Source organism: Mustela erminea, chromosome 19 (genome assembly GCF_009829155.1).
Source record: "Mustela erminea isolate mMusErm1 chromosome 19, mMusErm1.Pri, whole genome shotgun sequence".
NCBI classification, from domain to species: Eukaryota; Metazoa; Chordata; class Mammalia; order Carnivora; family Mustelidae; genus Mustela; species Mustela erminea.
The window spans coordinates 16,526,950-16,551,237 of record NC_045632.1 but is presented as its reverse complement, the minus strand read 5'-3'; the positions used below and the strand labels follow the sequence as shown (position 1 = coordinate 16,551,237).

At 43.7% G+C, this 24,288-nt stretch overlaps 2 protein-coding genes across 2 annotated transcripts; both read right to left on the bottom strand.

Annotated features, from left to right (window-relative positions):
• Positions 1 to 3,705: 3,705 nt before the first annotated feature.
• Positions 3,706 to 5,969, bottom strand: LOC116580126 (WD repeat-containing protein 87-like). The gene has a single exon (XM_032326164.1). The coding sequence runs from the start codon at positions 5,886 to 5,888 to the stop codon at positions 3,936 to 3,938; it is 1,953 nt and encodes a 650-aa protein (XP_032182055.1). The 5' UTR covers positions 5,889 to 5,969; the 3' UTR covers positions 3,706 to 3,935.
• A 793-nt stretch (positions 5,970 to 6,762) lies between these two features.
• LOC116580121 (WD repeat-containing protein 87-like) lies at positions 6,763 to 24,047 on the bottom strand. Its single transcript, XM_032326159.1, has 10 exons — positions 23,898 to 24,047; positions 22,870 to 22,990; positions 17,686 to 17,808; positions 15,065 to 15,232; positions 14,021 to 14,434; positions 11,574 to 13,912; positions 10,621 to 10,880; positions 8,796 to 10,266; positions 6,846 to 7,934; positions 6,763 to 6,775 (listed from the first exon to the last, which is right to left on the bottom strand). Exons 3-10 carry the CDS (start codon positions 17,794 to 17,796, stop codon positions 6,763 to 6,765), a joined length of 5,865 nt encoding a protein of 1,954 aa, XP_032182050.1. The 5' UTR covers positions 17,797 to 17,808; positions 22,870 to 22,990; positions 23,898 to 24,047.
• Between the last annotated feature and the right edge of the window lie 241 nt (positions 24,048 to 24,288).

Genomic DNA, 24,288 nt, shown 5'->3' with positions numbered 1-24,288 from the left:
AATCTCCTCTGGGCCTCTCAATGAGCCTCATTTGCACAGGATAAAGTTGAGGATTAGAGTAAACAATTGAAAATTTAACAAAACAAAACAATACCTGAGGCTTAGAGAAGTGAAATCACTGGCTCAAGATTACATGTCAAATTGAAAGGCAGGGATTCAAATCCTATTGGATTCTTAGAACTCTTATTTTCATCTACACACTTTAGATAGCTACATCTCCCTTTAAAATAGCTATCCATTAGAAACAACTATATTCCAGAAATTGTGTTAAGTGTTTCGTTGAGATAGGCATCATTATTACCGTTTTACTTTGAGGAAACCAAAAGCTAAGATTAAGGAACTAATAACTGGCAGAAAAAAGAACTGGAATGAGAGTTCTTCCAAATTCAAAGTTGGCATTCTTTTTCTTTTTAAATAGCTTTAAGGGGTGCCTGGGTGGCTCAGTGTGTTAAGGCCTCTGCCTTCGGCTCAGGTCATGGTCCCAGGGTCCAGGGATCAAGCCTCGCATTGGGCTCTCTGCTCTGCAGGGAGCCTGCTTCCCCCTCTCTCTGCCTGCTCTCTGCCTACTTGTGATCTCTGTCTGTCAAATAAATAAATAAAATCTTTTTTAAAAGTTTTCTAAAAATAGCTTTAAATTTACCGCACTGTTTTGTGAACATTTATAGTTTACCAGCCCTTTTACCTGAAAGGCAAAACTGGCTGAGATTATTATTATTCCCACTTTATAAATGAGGGAAAATGTTCCAAGAGGTTAAGTGATAAGTCCAAGATTAAATCATCCATGTTCAAGTCAAGATGCAGTCTTTTTCTTGTGAATACATAGCTGAGACGCTTTTCTCCACTAGCTCACACTCTCTCCTCTCTTTCCATGTTTATGTGAATTCAGGTTTTGACCCTCTCACTGTGGAGCTCCTCATGTCCTCAAAGTTGGCATTCTTAATCCTTATTTCACTCTATTTCCACATTATGTAGATGAGAACACTGAGGTTTAGAGACGTCCAGGAACTTCAGATCAAAGGTTGTGAAGGGGCAAAATTACAGGTCTTCTCTGCTTCCTCTCAGATTAATGCTAAATAAAAAAAGCCCAACTGCACCACTCTCCCCCTAGGAACCTTTGAGCAAGGAACTATTTAAAAAAAGAGCTCAAGGACAGACTTTTCTACCAAAATTTGATCAAATGCTGGCCTCTACCGTCCAAAGGATGTACCCCACTGACGGAAAAAACAATTGGGGGAAGCCTGGGTGGCTCAGTTAAGGGGCTGCCTTTTTTTTTTTTAATTTTTTCAATTTATTTATTTTCAGAAAAACAGTATTCATTATTTTTTCACCACACCCAGTGCTCCATGCAATCCGTGCCCTCTATAATACCCACCACCTGGTACCCCAACCTCCCACCCCCCCGCCACTTCAAACCCCTCAGATTGTTTTTCAGAGTCCATAGTCTCTCATGATTCACCTCCCCTTCCAATTTACCCCAACTCCCTTCTCCTCTCTAACACCCCTTGTCCTCCATGATATTTGTTATGCTCCACAAATAAGTGAAACCATATGATAATTGTCTCTCTCTGCTTGACTTATTTCACTCAGCATAATCTCTTCCAGTCCCATCCATGTTGCTACAAAAGTTGGGTATTCATCCTTTCTGATGGAGGCATAATACTCCATAGTGTATGTGGACCACATCTTCCTTATCCATTCGTCCATTGAAGGGCATCTTGGTTCTTTCCACAGTTTGGCGACTGTGGCCATTGCTGCTATAAACATTGGGGTACAGGTGGCCCTTCTTTTCACGACATCTGTATCTTTGGGGTAAATACCCAGGAGTGCAATTGCAGGGTCATAGGGAAGTTCTATTTTTAATTTCTTGAGGAATCTCCACACTGTTCTCCAAAGAGGCTGCACCAACTTGCATTCCCACCAACAGTGTAAGAGGGTTCCCCTTTCTCCACATCCTCTCCAACACATGTTGTTTCCTGTTTTGTTAATTTTGGCCATTCTAACTGGTGTAAGGTGATATCTCAATGTGGTTTTAATTTGAATCTCCCTGAGGACTAATGATGATGAACATTTTTTCATGTGTCTGATAGCCATTTGTCTGTCTTGATGGGAGAAGTGTCTGTTCATATCTTCTGCCCACTTTTTGATATGTTTGCCTGTTTCGTGTGTGTTGAGTTTGAGGAGTTCATTATAGATCCTGGATATCAACCTTTTGTCTGTACTGTTATTTGCAAATATCTTCTCCCATTCCGTAGGTTGCCTCTTTGTTTTTTTGACTGTTTCCTTTGCTGTGCAGAAGCTTTTGATTTTGATGAAGTCCCAAAAGTTTATTTTCGCTTTTGTTTCCTTTGCCTTTGGAGACACATCTTGAAAGAAGTTGCTGTGGCTGATATTGAAGAGTTTACTGCCCATGTTCTCCTCTAGGACTCTGATGGATTCCTGTCTCACGTTGAGGTCTTTTATCCATTTTGAGTTTATCTTTGTGTACAGTGTAAGAGAATGGTCGAGTTTCATTCTTCTACATATAGCTGTCCAGTTTTCCCAGCACCATTTATTGAAGAGACTGTCTTTTTTCCACTGTATATTTTTTCCTGTTTTGTTGAAGGTTAATTGACCATAGAGTTGAAGGTCCATATCTGGGCTCTCTACTCTGTTCCACTGGTCTATGTGTCTGTTTTTATGCCAGTACCATGCTGTCTTGGTGATCACAGCTTTGTAATAAAGCTTGAAATCAGGTAACATGATGCCCCCAGCTTTATTTTTGTTTTTCAACATTTCCTTAGCAATTCGGGGTTTCTTCTGATTCCATACAAATTTTAGGATTATTTGCTCCAGCTCTTTGAAGAATACTGGTGGAATTTTGATCGGAATGGCATTAAAAGTATATATTGCTCTAGGCAGTATAGGCATTTTAACAATGTTTATTCTTCCAATCCAAGAGCATGGAATGGTCTTCCATCTTTTTGTGTCTTCTTCAATTTCTTTCATGAGTGTTCTGTAGTTCCTCAAGTACAGATCCTTTACCTCTTTGGTTAGGTTTATTCCCAGGTATCTTATGGTTCTTGGTGCTATAGTAAATGGAATCAATTCTCTAATTTCCCTTTCTGTATTTTCCTGAACCTCATCAAATCTATCTATGAAAGACCCACAGAAAATATCATCCACAATGGGAAAAAGCTTGCAGCCTTCCCGTTGAGATCAGGAACAAGACAAGGATGCCCACTTTCACCACTCTCGTTCAACATAGTATTAGAAGTCCTAGCAACAGCAATCAGACAACAAAGAGAAATAAAAGGTATCCAAATTGGTAATGAAGAAGTCAAACTCTCTCTCTTCGCAGATGACATGATTCTTTATATGGAAAACCCAAAAGACTCCACCCCCAAACTACTAGAATTCATACAGCAATTCAGCAACGTGGCAGGATACAAAGTCAATGTGCAGAAATCAGTGGCTTTCTTATACACTAAGCGGCTGCCTTTGACTCAGGTCATGATCCCAGGGCCCAGGAATCGAGCCCCGCATCGGGCTCCTTGCTCAGCAGGAAGCCTGCTTCTCCCTCTGTCAGCTCTGTCTGCTCTGCCTGCCACTTCCCCTGCTTGTGTGCTCTCTCACAAATAAATAAAATCTGACAAATAAATAAAATATTTTTTTAAAAAAAGGAAATACAATTGGCCCTGTTAGGACAGAGGTTATCTGTTTTCTGTATCTACTTTCAATGGGGATTCTAGGGTTGGAGAGGAAGAGATTTAAGCCAAAATGTTTGTTACCAATGAGAAATGTCATTTTATTCAGTACAAGGTAGCAGGTTTCTGGAACTGAATGAGTACAAGTCCTTGTCTAGCCTCACCTTGAAGTGGGGAAAACGGAAGGAGACTTAAAATCCATGATCAGGCTTATTTCCCACCAAGACCACAAAGTCCTCGTGTTAGGCCAAATCATAGAGTAGGAGTAGGAATGTTGGGCCGCCCCTCAACAAGGTAAGAATTGGCTTGTGGTAGGTTTTTCCAGGCAAGTTCTAGGAATCCATACTGAGCGATGCCCACAGGTTGGATAGTGTGCACCCTGCTCTTCCCAGGCAGAGGTACAACATTATGGAACTTGAGAGGACCTGCAGGGGCATGGGAATGACCACAAAACAGGCCACAGAATAACCGTTCACCAAGTACTAGCTCCTGAGTTTTCAGGGGCTTTTTGAACATGGTCTCTTGGGGTTGGAATTCCTTTCTCTGCAGCAACTCTAGTAGAAGCCTCTGGATTTGGGGGGACTTAAATTGGTACAGATCCATGAGTTGGTAAAACTGTTCCATCCAAGCAGCACTGTCTTTTGCATAGTGTTGCTGCAACATCCGCAAAACATGATACACTGCCACAAATGTCTCCCATTGGGGCACCTCTTCCTTTTTTTTAGAGATGGACTGTGCCTTCTTCAACTTGGGCATTGTGAGGGCCCTGTCTTTTCTCCTAAAAGCTTTGAGGTCCTTCTGGAACATCAGTGCTAGGGTTTGTTTATCCACAGAAGCATGGGCACCTGTGAAAATCTCTCTCGCAGCAGGGTAAAAATGCTTCATGTCCATCTCTTCCAGAGCATTGGATAGCTGCCGTACCCGTGCACTCCTGTAAGGTTCGCCTAAAAGATGCCACTTTATAGCCTTTGGGACTCCAGTTCTCTTGGTGGTTGATGCTGACACTGGTGAAGGTATGGGCAGTGCCTTGAGGGACAAAAATTCCCTCTTTGCCTTGTGAAATTTGGGGAGTTCTTCCTTATCGCTCAAGACCTGGAACTCTTTCTGGAGTATCAAGTCCAGGGATTTTTTATTGACAGAGGAATAGACAGTTGTGGGAACATCCTTTCTGATTGGATGAAGGTGCGGTATCTCCTTAACAGCACAGGATAATTGTTGTGCCTGCTTCTTCCTATAGGACTCTGCTAAGAGATGCCAATTGAGAGCTGCTGGGGTTTGAGACCTCCTGGTAGTTGATGGGAACACTGGTTCAATGATAGGGAATGACTCTAGCTGGCTGTGTTTTTCTTTTCTTTTAATTGGAGGGATCACTTTTAAGTTCACTGGACTCAAAACATCCTTATGTTGTGGTGTGTCTGTGTGACTTACCACGAGGTTCTGCCTGAGGTGTTTAGCAATGACTTTAAGATTGCACAGAGGCATCCGTTTCGAGTATCCCTTTGCAGTGAAGCCTCTGAGGAGCTGGTACAGTCTATGGAAACTGTCCCTGGAAAGCTTCTCTCCTGCTTTCAGTCTTATTAAAGCATTGTTAATCCAGTCCTCACCTGAGAAGCTCGCTTCTGAGTAGCATGGCCTTTCAGCTGGTATAGAAGTAAGGGATGGGGCTGGGGGTGGCCCTGGGGCCTGGCCTTCAGTTTTCCTCATTAGGGTATCCTGGTACTTAAAGAACCACTTCCACCTAGCACCTTTGGGCCGACGCTCTGGTTTCTGTGATTTCATGATAATATCAGGTAAGTGGGACTCTGGCCTGTGGAGGACTTCCGGGATCTGGATCTCTAAGCCTATTCCCATACCCCTGGCTTTCTCCAAGAGCACATCCTCTTGTCTTCCCCAAGAACTTGTCATAGGGTGTGCTCCAAGACGTTTACTTTCCTGTCCTTCCAAATCCAAATGAACCCCCAGCACTTTCAGGGGCATTCTCTTTTTTTCCAAGGCTACTGGGAGGGGTATTTCTGTTGGCCACATGGCCTTATCCATAAGTGTGGGCTCTCTCTTTCCATCAAGCAATCTTTCTTTCTTAAAAGGCATTTCCCTTCTCATTGTACCCTCCCTTTTCTCAGCAAGAGCCTTATCGTCTGATAAGCTCACGTCTTTCTTGGGGAGCTCCATTTTCAATACTCTCTCTTCTGAGCATATCACCTCCATATGTCTGCTCTCCACATCCTTCTGCCTTTCCTCCTTTTCCTCCTCCTCCTCCTCCTCTTCCTCCTCTCTTTTCTCTATCTTTTCCATTTCCTCCCCTTCTCCTTCCTCCTCCTTCAGGCTCTCCTCCTTTTCCTCACTCAGCCTCTCTTCCTCCTCCCCCTCACTCAGGCTCTCCTCCTCCTCCTCACTTAGACTTTCCTCCTCCTCACTCAGCTTCCTCCTCTCTCCTCTTAGACTTTCCTTCTCTCTCCTCACTCAGGCTCTCCTCCTCCCCCTCACTCAGGCTCTCCTCCTCCTTCTCACTTAGACTTTCCTCCTCCCCCTCACTCAGGCTCTCCTCCTCCTCCTCACTTAGACTTTCCTCCTCCCCCTCACTCAGGCTCTCCTCCTCCCCTCACTCAGGCTCTCCTCCTCCTTCTCACTTAGACTTTCCTCCTCCCCTCACTCAGGCTCTCCTCCTCCTCCTCACTTAGACTTTCCTCCTCCCCTCACTCAGGCTCTCCTCCTCCTCCTCACTTAGACTTTCCTCCTCCCCTCACTCAGGCTCTCCTCCTCCTCCTCTTAGACTTTCTTCCTCCCCTCATCAGCTCTCCCTCACTCAGTCTCTTCTCCTCAATCAGGTGCTCCTCCTCCTGTGGGCTCTCCTTTTTCTTCTTACTCAGCCTCTCTTTCTCTTGAGTCAACCTCTTTTCCTTTTTCCTTCTTTGGGTTGAACTCTCTTTCTTATGCTTCTTAGCCAAGTTCTCCTCCAATTCTTCTTCACTCAGGCTTCCCTTCTTTTTCTTCCTAATCAAATATTTCCCTTTCTCTCTCCTGGGCAAAATTTCTTCCTCTTCTCCTTCCTCAGCAATGCTCTCCTCCTCTTTCCCCTTCTTCATTGGACCGTCCTTTATTTCCTCAATCAAACTCTCAGATAAGCCTTCAAACAGAGTCTCTCTGATACTCTCTAATAAGTACTTTAGCTGAGTTTTTTCTGGTTTATTCTTCTTAATTCTCCTTAAAAGTTTCTTTAGCTGCTTTTTTCCTAACAGATTTTGTTCCTGGACTTCCTTTAATATACTCTCTATCTGGGCTTTATCTAACAGTATCTTTTCCTGGACTTTCTCTAAAAACCTTTGGTTCTCCTCCAAGCTCTCTCCATCAGTCAGTGTTTTCTCTTTGGTGGCCAGTCTGTCATCATCTACTTTTCTCTCTTCCTGATCCAGCTCCTTCTCTTGTTTCATTATTTCACTCTGTTCCTTAAAGAATTCCCACTTCTGGCCATCCATTCCACTCTTCCCCATCATAGAAGATCTCTCTTCCTCTGATATTTCAGTTTCTTCCGGGGGTTCTATACTGCTTTCTCTAACTATTTTAGATAGGATCCTCAACAGGTAACTCTCTCTCCTCCTTATATCTTTTAACATGGAACTAGCCTCTTTTTTTTCAGAATGAATCCCTTTCTCCATATCCAATTTCCTCATTGCCTGTATTCTCTCCTTTTTGGTTTGTTCCCTTTTTTTCTTTGCAACACCCATCTCCTTGATCCTAATGTCATAGGTCGGTATCCTCTCTTCCTGGGACAGTTCCTCCTCTTTCATAATTTCTCTCTCTTCCTCAGTTTTTTTCTTTCTCTTAGTTATGCCCATTCCCTTCCTGGCTACTGCCTTTTCTTTATCAACATGCCTCTCTTCTTTGGCTGGTTTACTGTCTTTCTGGGTCAGTCTTTTCTTCAGTGCCTTTTTCCCTTTTTCCTGGGATGTTTTCTGCATTTCACTAGTGTGTTCCTCCTCTTCTACAGACAGCTTCTCTTTTTCCCAGGCCGATTGTTTTCTTTGATCGCTATCTTTCTCCTCTTTCTGACCCCATATTCTCTCCTCCTGGGCCTGTTTCTGTTCTTCTAGGGCTAGTTGCTCTTTTTCGTGGGTCTTTCCTTTATCATCAATGGATTTCTTATCTTTCCTAACCCATTCCTCCTCTTTCTTAACTTGTTTCTCTTTGGCAGGGAACGCTGTCTCAATTTCCTCTATCTTTTTTTCCTCTTCTGGGATCAGTTTCATTTTTGCTCTGGCCTGTTGTTTTTTTCCCTCAGTCTGTTTCTTCACTTTTCGAGCCAATCTCTCCTCTTTCTCCTCCTGTTTCTTGTCTTTCCAGGCCTGTTTCTTTTCTTCTGGGGACCACTTCTGCATTTCTCCAGCTTTTTCCTCCTCTCCTAATTCTGCTCTCTTCTTTCCCCAGGCCCATTGCCTCTTTTTCTTGGTTGTTTCCTCCTCTTTCTGGGCCCTTCTCTCCTTTTCCACAAGATTTTCTTCTTCTTCTAGGCCCAGTTTCTTTCTTTTCTGGGCTAACCGTCTGTCCTTGGCTTCTTCCTCTTCTTTCTTAGTATGGTCTTCTTTCTCCTGTTTCCCAACTTGTTTTTTCCTTTCTTGGATTTCTTTCTTTTTAGAGGCCACTTTTTTCTCCTTTTCTGACCATTCCTTCTTTTCTGGAGCCATTTTAATTTCTTGCTCTCCCAAGCTGCCCCTTCCTGATGCCCATTTTCCTTCTTCCACAGACAGTCCCTCCTCTTCACTAGACAAATGTTCTTCTTTCTGGGCCAATTTATGCCTTTCCTCAACATGTTTCTCCATACTGTGTATGTATTTCTTCTCTTTGGGGGACTTTTTCTTCCTGTCTTTAACTTGTTTCTTTAAGTGCAGTATTGGCTCCTCTGCATCCCAGGCCAGTTCCTCCTCTTCCATATCTTGTTCCCTCTCTTCTTCACCTGGCTGCTCCTCTTCCTCTGCCAGCTGTTCCTGTTTCTCACCTAGCTCTTTCTCTTCTTCACCCAGCTCTTCTTTCTCACCCAGCTCCTCCTCTTCCTCACAAGGTTCCTCCTCTTTCTCACCCAGCTCCTCCTCTTCCTCACAAGGCTCCTCCTCTTCCTCTCCTAGCTCCTCCTCTTCCTCACCCAACTCCTCCTCTTCCTCATCCAGCTCTTCCTCTTCCTGGGACAATTTCCACTCTCCCCAGATAGGCAGTCCCTCTTCCTGGGACCAAATGCCTTGTTCGTGGGCCATCATAATCTTCTCCAAATCCCACTTACCCCTTTTCCAAGTCCCACTTACCCCTGCCTCCCTTGCCTCCCAGGTCACTCTTTTTCTCTCCCTTAGTTTTACCCCTTTTCCAATCCCTTTCTTTTCTCCTAAGAGTAACTTCTGCTCTTCCTGGGTTAATTGGTTTTGTGGGGAAGCTACTGTTTTTTCCTCCCAAGCTATTTTTTCTTCCTGATGGGTCAGTTTCTCCTTTCCCTTCATTAATTTCTTCTCTGGCATACTCAGTTTCCTTTTTTCCTTGGCTGTTTTCCCTTCTTGCCTGGTTAGTTTCCTTGCTTCTTTTTTAAATTTCCTTTTCTCTAAGACTAGTTTATCTAAGAAAGCAACTTTTTTTTTCTTCTTTGCCTTGTACTTTGTTAATCCTTTTTTGCCCCTTTGTCCTCTCAATTCTGTCCCTTCTTCCTCAACATCTATATCTGCCTTTTCAGTTATAATGAATGGTTCTTCTACTACTTGTTCATCCAATTCTGATGAGTCTTTTAGAAGGGGGCAGATCTCTTGGAAGAGTTCCCAGCTGGGCTTTCGGGGAGCAAGCATCATCTGAGCCAAGCTGACCAATTCTTGTCCCAGATCCCTTAACATTCCTGGATGGGAACTTGCTATCCTTGAGGTGACAAGAGAGCAAATATCATCCCTCCAAGATTTGGTATCTGATCTACCCGTGCGTCCAGGTGTACCAGCCAAACCTCGGCCACTCTTTCCACGTTTCTTCCTTGTATCTTTTTCTTGTTCAGTAACCTGCATGACTTTTTCCTTGGGCTCTTCTGCAGTTGTCTTTGAAATGACCTTCAAGTCTTTCTCCTGTTTCAACTTCGCAGCTACTTTCTCACGACTTTTTTCCAGTGCCCTTTTCCAAAGCCTACTCACGCGTTTGTGTCTTTCCACCTTAGGGAACACCTCTCCATAATCTTTCATACCACGTTGATCTATGGCCTCCATAACCTCTGTGACCTCCATGTGACCTCCTCCTTCTCCTTCATGTCTTTCCACCTCAGGGAACACCTCTCTATAATCTTTCATGCCATGTTGACCTATGGCCTTCATAACTTCTGTCACCTCCATGTGGCCTCTTCCTTCTGTGGTTTCCATCACAACCTCCTCTGATTCAGGATCCTTTTGAGATTTGGCTGGGCTGAAAGTACTTAATGGCAGTTCAGGCTCTAAGGCAACATCCTGGATGTCAACCTGCTCTGATTTCCTGGCCTCTCTTTGTTCACCTTCATCCTTTGAAGGCACCAACATAGAGCTAAATTGTAGAGACTCTGTCTGTCTTGGCTTTCTGGAAACTCTCAGGTCCTTTTTAACTGCAGAGACATTGGGAGAAAAATAGGTAAGAAAAAACAGAGGTTCTGAGTGATATCCTTTTTATTATCTAGTCCAATGAACACCCATAAGAGGTATAAAGGCAAAGGGGACTGAGGCTTTATGGTACAGAAATTCTTGCCATTTCATCCCAGCTTCCATATCCTAAGGAAGTAAGACCTTGGTATTTGTTGTGATATATGTGTTTCTTTCCCAGAAAGGTTGTTTTCGGGAACAGTATCTCTATGTAATTATGTTCCCACTAGTGTCATTTTAGATACCTTGCCCTATTGACCCTGTCTTTTTGTGCCCTGAGGTGCGACCCAAATATACCCCATATATTACCCCATACATACTAAGTTCTTTTCTCTTTGCTTGAACATATGTCTTTCTTTTCTTTTCTTTGGTGATCTCTTCAGGTATGACTATTTGTTTGACAAGGGCCTCAGGTTTACCATCCATTGCTATGTCTAAATAAAAAGTAGGCTGTTGGTCTCTATATGACAAGGTCAGGTTTTCATTTAGCTGCTGCTCCACCTGAGTAAGCAGGCACTGGATATCTTTAGCTTTGATCCCCAGCAGCTGGTCCAGAGAGGTATCTCCAATAAATTCCCGCCTATAAAAGTCAAGAAGAAAGAAGGATGACACCAAGTCAGTGACAAAACAAGACTTGAAGGAGGAGGAAGATGAGGAGTGAAGAAGGGAGAGAGACAGGGAGGAGGAGGAGGAGAAATTCCAGTTGAAGAGACAGGGATAAAGTAGCCATTTAGGGCAGAATAGTCTGAAGTAAAGGATGGTTAAAGAAGAAAGAATCAAATATATCAAGGAATAGAGCTGCCAGATACAAGATGATTTTTTGAAGATTTTATTTGTTTATTTGACAGAAATCACAAGTAGGCAGAGAGGCGGGTGGTGGGTGGGGGTAAGCAAGCTCCCTGCCAAGCAGAGAGCCTGATGTGGGGCTTGATCCCAGGACCCTGGGATCATGACCTGAGCCGAAGGCAGAGGTTTTAGCCCACTGGGCCACCCAGGCGCCCCCAAGATGCTTTTTTGGTTGGTAGATTTGTGGACTTGAGTCTTGATGAATCTTAAGGAAGTGAAGAAGTGACAGGCAGGCTAATCAATGGTTAGAAGAAGAGGGGTAAGCACCGGGGAGGGGGTGGGGAGCAAACAGAAACAAAGAACATAGTGGGAGGAAAAGAATAAAAAGAGAATTGTGAAGAAAGAGGATAATTTGTATAAAAAGAAAGTAAGAAAAAAAGGTTAGGAACTAGAAGAAACAAAAGGGTGAAAGCCACTATCAACTTACTGCATTTCTTCTAAAGTATCTTGTTTCTTCAGCAGGCTTACCAGCATAGTCTTAGTTTGGATGCCTGTGACTCTTATTAGAAGATATAAGGCCTTAGCCCGCACCCTTTCATCACTGTCCACCAATCCCATAGCCAGTGGAATAGCAAAGAGATGGCTTAGGACACCTAGCCTCTCCAACCCCTCCCAGGCTAGCTCACGGATGCATGGATTGGGATGAACTGTATCTTCCATCAGGCGACAGGAAGCCTCAGAGCAATATCTTGGAGATACTTGATATGTGGCAAAAATTTGTGCCAGGACACTAATGTATGTCTTATATTGGTCTACAGAACAGTAAATTGTGAGGCTGAGGATGGTCTCAATTAAGTTATTTATAATTCCTTCATCAAATTTTCTTTCTGTCCAATTTTGGTTTTTCAGGCTTTCTAGAACATCACAGAAATTTCTTTTCTGTTTCTTGGATTTATCCCTCTCTCTTCTCATTGAGATGTTCTCTTCTGGTAGAGGCATAGGTGACAGTGTCTGGTGTCTGACAAGTTTGGTCATGTCCCAGTCTGTATCTCGGTACAGATCATAGCGTAAAAAGATTGGGGTACCTTCAGGCCAAAGGCGGGCCCGGATAACTGAGTTGGGGATGTAGCCATCAGGAGCAAAGGGCCATTGCTGCCCTTTACCAAAGAAGCGACATAATATATGGTAGGGGTTCAATCCATCCCAGCCAGCAAGCTGTAACTGAGCAGGAACGATGTGTCGGGGATGATTTTGTTTGGGGTCAAAAGTAACATCCTTGTCCTCCAAAAAGTGTGATTTGGGTCCCATTTGAATCACAGCGGACATATGTCTCTCTTCCTCTACAACATGAGGCACAGTATTGTCAAAGGCAATGACCCGTTTATTAACAAGTACCTCTAGCCCCTGTAATTTCTTCAGCCCTTGTCCAAGGTAGACAAATCTAGGTACAAATATGTTTTCAAAAGAAAAGAAGAAGCTAGGCAGGAAGGGTTTAGGGACTTCTTGTATATCATCTACATTGCTTAGGATAGCTAGGTGTATCAACTGAGCAGGAGGAAGCAATTTTAAGCAGGATACCAGATAAAGACTCTGGTTGAAGGTCAAAAGCAGGTCACCCCAATTATTGGCAAAGCAGAGTGGGCCAAAATGCAATGCTGAATCCAACTCAGTTAGGAGTCTACCGTGGAAATCCCAGATCCGGACTGAGCCATCAATGCCCCCTGTGACAAAAAGTTTCAGGGAAGAGCAGACATCAAATGAAGTGATGTCACACTGGTGCAGGCATTTTGTCCCTTTGTCTCCCACAGTCCCTTGTTTTGCTTCTGAAGATTTGGGAAAATCTTGATAGTACCAGAGACGCCAGCAGCAGTTCTCAGTGATGGCACCCACAGAACCTGGCAAGAGGATCACGTGTGTTAGGGGGCAAGCACAGAGAATTTTGTTTATGGGCTGCAGAATTACCTTGTTCTTCTGAAGCACAGCTTCTGTCAGGTATATAGTATCATCCATGCCATAGGAACAGAGTAAGGAGATTTCCTGGCGACCTTCCAAGGTAGACAGTGCCAAAACTGCCCCAGAGTGAACAGTCTTTTCTGTTCGGGCACAGCTATAGTGGGAGAGGATTCTCACAATGCCACTGTCATGCCCACAGAACATCAGTCCTGCTAGGCCCATACCCAAATGGGACTGTCCATAGGCCAGGCACCTTACTCTATCCCCATAGTTTACCGAAGTGCATACCAGATACTTGGCTGTGCAAGGAGAGCGAGTTGCATCAAACACCAGCACCTCTGAACCACCTGTTGCCACAAAGAGCTCTTCTTTGTCTGTGTCATAGGCCCAAGCCACAGCCCTGTCCATGACAAGGAGAGGCCAGGTGATAACCAGGAGATCTCCTGTTACTGGAGACAAGAAGCGCAACAAACCATCCTTAGTGGCACAAAGGATCCGAGTCCAGTTATGGCCACAGCAGACCCGCTGCACCTGCTTAGGAGCGGAGCCACAGACATTGAAGAGGCTATAAAAATAGGGCAGGTGGTGCAATGAGAAAGTATGGGTAGTCTGGCAGAAAAAGGTGGTGTCATCAATGAACTGCAGTTGCTGCAAATCCTTATCAATATTCAGCTGCCGCAGCAAGTTCCCAAAGGCAAGATTCCATTCCTTTACGACGCCTTCTCGGCCTGCTGTGAGTAAGGTGTAGGTCTCTGGCCGGCTGTAAACACATATCACTGATGAGGAGTGGGCTTGGAAGCTGTGGAGGAAATTACCCTGGTCTAGGCTCCAGGCATGGATCTCTCCATCCTTGTTTCCAGCATAGAAATAGCCCTGAGAGACACAAGTGAAGGAGCAGGTGATGAAAGAGCCATTGGCTGTGGGAGTGAACTTTTTCCTCTCTTTCAGCTGGCCCTGACCCTGGTGAGTGAAGACCCTCACCTTATCCTCACAAAGAGCCAGGAGGGAGCCCTGGGGACCATTCAGGGAAAAGCCCTGTACAAACTCATGGTCAGACAGCAGCACTGTTTGTGCCATCTGGAGGCTCCTGCTGTTTGGTAAGATGAGCCAGGTAACCACGGCCCCCAAGGTACCAGAGAGCAGTATCTCAGCTTCTGAGTCATAGCAGAGGCAGCTGACGGAGAAACGACAGGGCACTGTGCCCAGAAATATAAATGCTTGCTGGTGATCTTCGAAGAGCCACAGGCGCGTGTCACCACAGTAAGCAATTAGCATGTGGTGGGAACCTGTGTGGACCATTGCTTCAATGGGTGGCACTTGATCCATCACAGGAAACTTCATCTTCTCTATCATGCCTCCCATTTCCATATCTTTCTTCTGTACCCAAAGTACTACCTAGAAGAGGATCAGAGATGAAAACTTGACAAGGAGGCAGATTATCCCAAGAGTGAGGGGTTGGAAGGGTTGGATGTTTAGATGCCCGTTCCCTCCTGTAAGACTAAGGAAAGACTGGGAGCTCCTGGGTGGCTCAGTCAGTTAAACGTCTGCCTTTGGCTTGGGTCCTGATCCCAGGGTTCTGGGATCAAGCTCCACATCAGGTTCCCTGCTCTGCAGGGGAGTTAGCTTTTCCCTCTCCCTCTGCCTCTACACCTGCTTGTGTGCTCTCTTTCTTGCTCACTTTCTCTTCCAAATAAATATACTTTTTTAGAGACTAAGGAAAGACTGAAAAGCTTGATTTGCGGAGCTTCCTGGTACTGGGTTTTCGGATATGTGGTAGAAACAGGATGCTTAAGGCTTAAGGCTCTTTCCTTGACCTTCAGTCTGCTTTCTGGGGAATATGAATTCTCTGGACCTGATGACTAGAGGGGTAAAAGGATTGTTGCATCCGGGTCAGATTGGGATATGGAGATGGGTATTAAAATGAGCTAACTCAGAATCAATTTCATCATTCTGATATGAGGGCAATAGAGGTATGATGCTTGTGAAGTAAATTAAGAAGGAAGAAAAAAAATGAGGGAGCTTTACCTGTATTTGTTTTGAATGTGGTTCCACCCAGTTTAAGGACACAAAATAGTTGACATCAATGGCATAGAAGCAGATGAAAGGCTTGCTCTGGGGTTGGTGAGGCTCCTGGTATAGAGTCTCAGGCCAGTCACGCAATACAATCACATCATTCTTTCGTTTTTCATCAGCCTGAGAGAGAAGAGTGGGCTGAGCTAAAAGGCTTGAATAACCACTCATTCATTTGATATTTATTGAGGATTAGTGGACATCTGTTGTTTTTTAGCTAACCAACATTTATTCATCCTACTCCTATAAAGTACTATCTGGGAGAGTCATTCCTCCCTCACCCTCACCCACATCTTAATTTAAAGTACCTCCCAGGGGCACCTGGGTGGCTCAGTGGGTTAAGCCTCTGCCCTCGGCCCAGGTCATGGTCTCAGGATCCTGGGATCGAGCGCCGCATGGGGCTCTCTGCTCAGTGGGGAGCCTGCTTCCCCCTCCCGCTCTGCCTTTCTCTCTGCCTACTTGTGATCTCTCTCTCCCTGTCAAATAAATAAAATATTTTTTAAAAAATAAAATAAAGTACCTCCCAATCTTTCTCCCAACCAAGTTTCCATAAGAAGGAAGCCCTCATGTCCATTTCACCTAAGGCATTAATTTCTCCCTCATGCATCTAGAATGCTACTAGTTATATACCATCCTTGAGAGAACTAAGAAAATGGCCCCTCAAATCATTTTTTTTTCCATGGTTTAGATAAGGAACATTTGAGAAAGGCTGGTATATTCTATAGGGACATGGGGATATGACACTGAGCAAGAGAGACATGGCCTTAGGTTTCAGATGATAAGAGTCCAGTGGGGGAAACAGGCAAGTAACACATGTCTGTACAAAAGAAGTAAGTACTTTAAAAAAAAAAAAAGGAATACAATCCTTTATGAGTTTATCTCCACCTGTCACAGTTGGAACAACCCTTCAGAGTTCCTGCCTATACCCAAAGAACCACCCCTATAACTATCACACTTCATGATACACTACCTTTAGGAAATCCATACTTCACAGACATAGAATGCCCACCCTGTGGGCCTAAGAGCTAGACAATTTGGCACGCACCTTTCACTATTCTTAGTGTTAGGTGTGTTATTCACAAAATGGAGTTAACTGTGTTTCAGCTATAACATTCTGTGTTGTGTGTGTGTGTGTGTGTGTGTGTGTGTGTGTGTGGTGTATTAAGGGAGATATATGACTTTTAACATGATACACAGTAGAACATGTAAAACACACACTATCTTATAGTGACATAGTATATATCTAGGACGTAAATACATGAACTTCCTCATGCTAATCAGCCAAAACTGAGGCTTATAAAATCTATTTTTGAGATCCCATCCCTCTTCACTGAATCTAAAAACTCATTTACATATCCCTTATTCCATTAATCACCATTCATCTTCTCCTTTCCAGACTTTGTGCACAAACTATTTGCTCACTCGCTCAACAGTATCAATGCTTTTCTCAGTACGACTCTAAAAGACTAAGACTCTTAAAACCAAGCAATGTATCTGTGCCTGGAAGAACTATTGCCTACTCTATCAATCACCCTCCTTCCATTTCAATAAAACTCAGATCTTGTTTAGGGTAATCATGGGCCCAGAAATTCTGGCAGTATAGAGTGGCACTATGGTACTCCAAGGCTGGCACAGCTCTGTACTTTTTGGCCTTTTCATCTCTTCTACCTATTTGCAAGTTACAGCTGATACACGGAAGTGCAGAAACTATCTTATAACCTTAAGATGATAAGCTAAAATATTAAGGATGGTGTGTAAAGAAAGAAAAAGAACATGGGTCCTTGACAACATGTAAGACAAAGCTACCTCCTGCTTGTTTAATCCATGTGAGTCCCTTTTCTGTTTTGGGTTTGGGTTTTTGTTTGTTTGTTTTTTGTTTTTTGGCAGCAGAATATCTTTTTTTTTTTTTTAAATATATTTTTTTTTCCAGCATAACAGTATTCATTATTTTTGCACCACACCCCGTGCTCCATGCAATCCGTGCCCTCTATAATACCCACCACCTGGTACCCCAACCTCCCACCCCCCGTCCCTTCAAAACCCTCAGATTGTTTTTCAGAGTCCATAGTCTCTCATGGTTCACCTCCCCTTCCAATTTCCCCCAACTCCCTTCTCCACTCTAAGTCCCCATGTCCTCCATGCTATTTGTTATGCTTCACAAATAAGTGAAACCATATGATAATTGACTCTCTCTGCTTGACTTATTTCATTCAGCATACTCTCTTCCAGTCCCGTCCATGTTGCTACAAAAGTTGGGTATTCATCCTTTCTGATGGAGGCATAATACTCTATCCCCAGGGGTACAGGTCTGCGAATCACCAGGTTTACACACTTCACAGCACTCACCAAAGCACATACCCTCCCCAATGTCCATAATCCCACCCCCTTCTCCCAAACCCCCTCCCCCCAGCAACCCTTTTAATTATAAGTATTATCATCCAAATCTAGAAGGAGGAGTTGTTTAGGAGTATGGGAAACCTCTTCCAAAGTTGCTTACATGTTGCCTGTGCCACAGGCTGCCACAGCAGGGATATTTAGTACCAGCCCACTATGTGCATATCTCTCATACACATCACCTTTATATCCTTCAGGATATTATTTATGAGAAGTTTCAAGTCCTTCCACTGAGGAATAAGTCTGGGGGAAGGTGACATCTTTGTAATGTTCCAGTTCTTTATAGGCATCATGGATTATAGAACCTGTGGAAGGTAAAAATGACTTAATCACAACATCTGATGTTAGACAGGAAATCAAGGGAACTGAGTGAGAGAGGGAAGAGCAATAGGGAAAGAGAAAGTATTAGAAACACAAGAAACTCTCTTATTTCAGAAAGATCAGAGTGACAATGAACTACTGACAAGGACAACAACATGGTTGAATCTCAAAAACATTATGGTGAGAAGCCAGATACAAAAGAGCACATACTACATGATTCCAACTTTATGAAATTCTAGAAAACAGTCACCTAACCCATAGGGACAGAGCAAATCAGTTATTACCTGGGGCTGAGAGATTGAGAGATTCCTGAGGAGGGGTAAAAGGGAACTTCTTTTTTTTTTTTAAGATTTTTTTATTTATTGGAGGGAGGGGAAAGAGAGAGAGCAGAGAATGAGCACAAGAGGGGAAGAGGGGCAAAGGGAGAGGGATAAGCAGACTCCCTGCTGAGCAGGGAGCCCAATGCCGGGCTTGACCCCAGGACCCCACAATCATGACCTGAGCTGAAGGCAGATGCTTAACCAACTGAGCCACCCAGACATCTCAAAAGGGACTTTCTTATAGTAGTGATGGGAATGTTCAGTATCTTGGCGATGGTAGTGGCTATGGTAGTGGTTATGTGGGTACATAAATTTGTCACAACTCATCAAAACACACATTTTAAATGGGCACACTTCATTACATATAAATTATACCTAAGTAAATTTGATTATTGGGCGTTTTAGTAAGTCTAGAAACAGGAAAAAATGTGACAAAAGAAAGCTATGAGGTGAGCTTAGGTGAGTCAGTTGCAGTTAGCCAAGCAAATACAGAAGCCTGGCTTTGCAGCCCTTCCTTAACTCTCTTCATTGGGATGCATGTTTTTGCAAACATAATTTTTGGACTTGATTATATCTATTCCCCTTTCCTATTGAAGCCTTCATGTATGTGAGTCACTCACATGCTCAACAAATATTTACTCAATATTCATTATATGCCAGGCCTCTGTGCTGAGAGCTGGAGATAAAGCAGTGAACAAGAATGATTACCTGCCTGCCTGGAGTTTACTATCTAGCATGGAAGGCAGATACTGAACAAGTTAAAATAGATGTCTAGGGGAACCTGGGTGGCTTAGTGGGTTAAGGCCTCTGCCTTCAGCTCAGGTCATGGTCTCAGGGTCCTGGGATTGAGTCGCGCATCGGGCTCTCTGCTCAGCGGGGAGGCTGCTTCCCTTCCTCTCTCTCTGCCTGCTTCTCTGCCTACTTGTAATCTCTGTCTGTCAAATGAATAAATAAAATCTTTTTTAAAAATAGATGTTTAGTTCTGGTAAGATGCCAGACTAAAATAACCTGAAATTCTCCCACTTACAAACTCCTAGAAATTCTGGATAAGATAATAAGAGGCTGAATTCCAGGTGGGGTGGGAGGACACACAACAATAAATACAAAACTGCCTCTGTGGCAGTTCTGAGGAGGTGTAGTTATCAGAACCCCCAAGTGATGGTAATGACTGGGAATTAGAGTAGTTTGCCCTGACAAAAAGAGGTGATAAGACTTGGGCTCATAGGAGCTAGGGCTCATAGGAGTTGAGCATACCAACAATTCTCTCTAAAGAAATTATATAAATAATGGGTAATGAGCTAAGGGTAATGAGCTAAGGGTCACAAAAATCTCCTTCACATTCTTAGCATGCTTTGCATAGTTATTCTTTTTTTTTAAGATTTTATTTATTTACTTGACAGAGAGAGAGATCACAAGTAGGCAGAGAGGCAGGCAGAGAGGCAGGCAGAGAGAGAGTGGAAATCAGGGCTCCCGCCGAGCAGAGAGCCCAACTCGGGGCTTAATCCCAGGACCCTGAGATCACAACCTGAGCCAAAGGCAGAGACTCAACCCACTGAACCACGCAGGTGCCCCTGCATAGTTATTCTGACATTTGTTGTTTTCTTATGAAATTCCCAGCACACTGAAAGTCACGTTTAATATCGTGTTATATCTATATATTTAAAATTCTAGGAATTGGGTCACTTGAATGGCTTAGTCAGTTAAGTGCCTGACTTTGCAGTAAGTTAAGGGCCTGACTTCATTTTGGCTCAGGTCATGATCTCAGGGACATGAGATCGAGCCCCACCTTAGGCTCCGCATTGGGTGTGGAGGTTGTTTGGGATTCTCTCCCTCTCCCTTTGCCCCTCCCACTTGCTTGTGTGCATACACACACTCCCTCTCTCTTTAAAAAAAAGAAAATGCTAGGGGCACTTGGGTGGCTCATCCAGTTAAGTGTTGGACTCTTGATTTTTGGCTCAGGTCAGGATCTCTGGGTTGTGAGATTAAGCCCCGTGTTGGACTTTGGGCTCTGCACTGAGCATGGAAGCTTCTTCTTGAGATTCTTTCTCTCCTTCTCCCTCTGTCCCTTCTTGCTTGCACTCTCCCCCTCTTTCTATCTCTCAAAAAAAGGCTACAGGGCGCCTGGGTGGCTCAGTGGGTTAAGCCGCTGCCTTTGGCTCAGGTCATGATCTCAGGGTCCTGGGATCGAGTCCCGCATCGGGCTCTCTGCTCAGCGGGGAGCCTGCTTCCTCCTCTCTCTCTCTGCCTACTTGTAATCTCTCTCTGTCAAATAAATAAATAAAATCTTAAAAAAAAAAAAGGCTACAGGCCTTTTTTTAAGGGCACCTGGCTGGCTCAGTCATTAGAGCATGATGCTCTTGATCTCAAGGTTGAGACTTCAAGCCCCAAATTGGTGGTAGAGCTTAGTTAGAAAAAAAAATGCTAAGGAAGAAAGCGTTCCTCTACTTGCTAGAAGAGTGAGGCTTGATACATGAATTGCTTAATAAAACCAACTAGATTTTAAAATTGAAAATAATACTAAGGAAACTACCAAAAAGAAACAAATAGAATGTATGATTTAACCAGTTGAAGGAAAGGATAAGAATAAAGGAAATACACATTGATCCAATGAAAGAAATATAAGGGGCGCCTGGGTGGCTTAGTGGGTTAAGCCTCTGCCTTCAGCTCAGGTCATGATCTCAGGGTCCTGGGATCAAGCCCCACATCGTGCTCTCTGCTCATCAGGGAGCCTGCTTCCTCCCTCTCTCTGCCTGCCTCTCTGCATACTTGTGATCTCTGTCAAATAAATAAATAAAATCTTTAAAAAATAATAAAAAATAAACCTTTAAACCACAAACAACCAAAAGGAAAAATAAATTCGACTTCATCAAAAAATTTGTACATCAAAGGACATCATCAAAAAAGTAAAAAGACAGCTGCTTCCTGGAGACCACAGGTGTAGAAAGGTGTGCCACACCTCAAGTCAGATGGCTTTCTGAAGCCAGCAGGCTATGTTTATCTTCTCACCATCAGGGAAAGCATCACCCTTTGAGACCCCTGACCAAGGAAAGGCTCAGCTACTGACATGCTGGGAACAGATGGACTACAGCCTCCAATTTACCTCTTTCCACAGATTCCTCAGTATCTCTCCTATGCCCTAGCCAGCTTCTATACCAAGTGTGATGTTGCTCATTTCCTCACCAATACAGCCTCAATGTTCAGTGTACTGCTGCCTCATTTGCCCCAATTCCATAGGGTTCATCTGTTTGGAATATTGAGAGATGGGCCTAGAGATGACAGTGGACCAAAGGGCTGTAACATCCCTTCCTTCTCCATACTGTCTTTTGTATCTTGAAAGCCTGAGAACTGTACACCTTTCCCAAATTCCCAGGAAGAGAGCAGTTTGGAAAATTGGACTTTGTAGGCCCAGCCCTGCTAAAAGCAGGTTTCTTTGAATCAGGAATCATGGGAAAGATAAGGGACAAATCTCTCCTCCACAGCAGGAAGCCATGTTTAGGCAGCTTGTTTGGTGATTAAGTTTTCCAGATCTTCCACCCCGCCACTTGCTTCCAGCTGTTTTGCTATATATTTTCCTTAGAATAAAAAAAGTTAAAAGACAACCTAAAAATGGGAGAAAATAATTGCAAGTCAGCTAGTTGATCTAGAGTATGTCAAGAACAGTTACAACTAAACAATAAAAAGACAAATAACCCCAATAAAAAATCAGCTAACAGTGGGGCGCCTTGGTGGCTCAGTTGGTTAAAGCCTCTGCCTTCCACTCAGGTCATGATCCTGGGGTCCTGGGATCGAGCCCCACATCAGGCTCTCTGCAAAGCAGGGAGCCTGCTTCCCTTCCTCTCTCCCTGCCTGCCTCTCTGCCTACTTATGTCACTGTCTGTCAAATAAATAAATAAAATCTTTTTTAAAAAATTGGCTAACAATTTGAAAAAAATATTTCTCCAGAGAAGACATACAAATGCACAATACCTACATGAGAAGATGCTCAACATCATTAGTCATTAGGGTAATGAAATCAAAACCATAATGAGATTTTATTTATTTGACAGAGAGAGACAGCACAAACAGGGTGTAGTGACAGGCAGAGGGAGAGGGAGAAGCAGGCTCCCCACTGAGCAGGGAGCCGGAAGTGGGGCTTGATGTGGAATCATGACCTGAGCTGAAGGCAGACGCCCAACTGACTGAGCCACCCATGAGCCTGGGGAAGATTTTTTCTTAACTCCAGATTTTTCATTAAGTTCAGCAGACATAAGATATTCTGACAAATTAATATAAAAGTTCTTAAATTTTTATTCTCAGTTTCTGCCCTTATCCACTTGAGGACGGACAAACAGCTTCTATGCTGGCCCCAGAGTGCTCATAGTACTGCCTTAGGGATCCCTATCCCTAGCTGAACAATTCCAAGGATTTTTCTTGATCTAGCGACAGATACTAGCTCACTTCAATTTCCACCAGAGGTGAAGTTTAAACCCTTCGGAATCTTGCGTACAATTCTCAAGGACATGCATGGAAAGACCAAAAGACTGGTCTTTGGAGAAAAGATTTTTTTAATGAGATAGTTAAACATGTTTAAATGTCGAGGAAGAAACCATTAAGAAGAGGAAACACAGAAGAGAGAGAAAAGGCTGCTGCACCATGCTAATGTGGAGAAATGAGAGTTAGATCTCTCTGTAAAATTTCCTCTGGTAATTTAAAAGTAGTAGCTCTGGATGGGAAAATGGAAAATACCTGATACTTGTGTCTAAATCATGGGCTAACACTCCATCCCACCAGGTCTGCAGTGAGAGGCATTTCATTTTAACCAGTCTTGGCCTCAGAAAGGAGTGCTCTTCTTTTTCCGTGCGAAAGCCTTTACAAAATTAAACAAAATAATGAAATTCAAAGGCGTTACAATGAAAAGTGCACCATAAATACCGGGTGCCATTATTGTGTGAGAAGTGAAGGGAACAGACGACAGGTGAAAAGAGAAGCTTCAGAATCAAATAGACCTACATTTACAATCCTAGATTTTGCCACTTCAGTGTTGCTTTTTACCCTTTAGTCTTCTCAGACTGAACAAAGTCTTACTCACATACAGCCCCAGTGGGGCCATTCTCCAAGTGGGGAAAACTTCTTACTAACCTCATACATCATAGACTTCCTGATACCCTCTCTGTTTCCTCCTAGCTCACACACCTTTATCTTCCACAGAAGATAACATGCCCCTACTCCAGAAGGGACAGACTAGTCACAGTTTTCCATAGAGAGAGTATCACTGGCTCCAACATCATAATGGTTCAGAGTCCCCCAATACCCCCCTCCCACACACACACACTTATGTCCAGTGATACAGCACCAACATTACCAAGAACCTGGAAATACCCACATGAATGTGCCAAGCGCTGGGAGGCAGGGAGAGCCTGACTCTGTTATTCTGGAGCCGAGTCACTACAGTGCACTGTGGTGGCGAGGACTTAAATGACTGACCTTGTATGACAGAGTGGCTTTCTGGGTCCTAGCCATTTCACCTATTACATCAGATGACTAGACACACTACTGTTCTGGGGGTGGGAGAAGGTGCAGTGGGAGGAGTTTGGCTTTTTTATATAAACACACATTGTTTCATATTTACACCTTCCAGGAACAGCTCTAAGAACTGTTGCTGCATTGTCTCCCATAGAGCCTTAAACCGGGGCTGCCAAATAAAAGAGTTAAATTTGAACTTGATTCCCAGTTAAATTTGAATTTCGGGTAAACAATATTAGGGCCATACTTACGCATTAAAAAAAAGTTTTTTAAAAAATGAAATTCAAACTTAATTGGATGTCCTGTATTTTTGTTCGCTGAATGTAGCAGCCCTCCTCAACAGAGCTCTTAGAGCTTTCTCCAGCCCACAGCTAGAACGTGGTAAGGCCCGACAGTCACACTCCAGGCATGTACTTAGCTATTTGGCTTGTCATCGGACAGACGAGTATGTGTGCGTGAGGCTTTATGACAGAGGCCCTGCATCAGCAGCCCACGTGCGCAGCTGGCTTTGTGTGCTTATAAAGGGTCTCCCTGTGCCCTACGTAAGAGGGCAGTGCCCGAGCCCCACCAAGCGTGGAGAACGTATTATAAAACGTATTATAAAAACAACAGTGGGCGAAACAGAGCAGTCAGTAGGCAAAT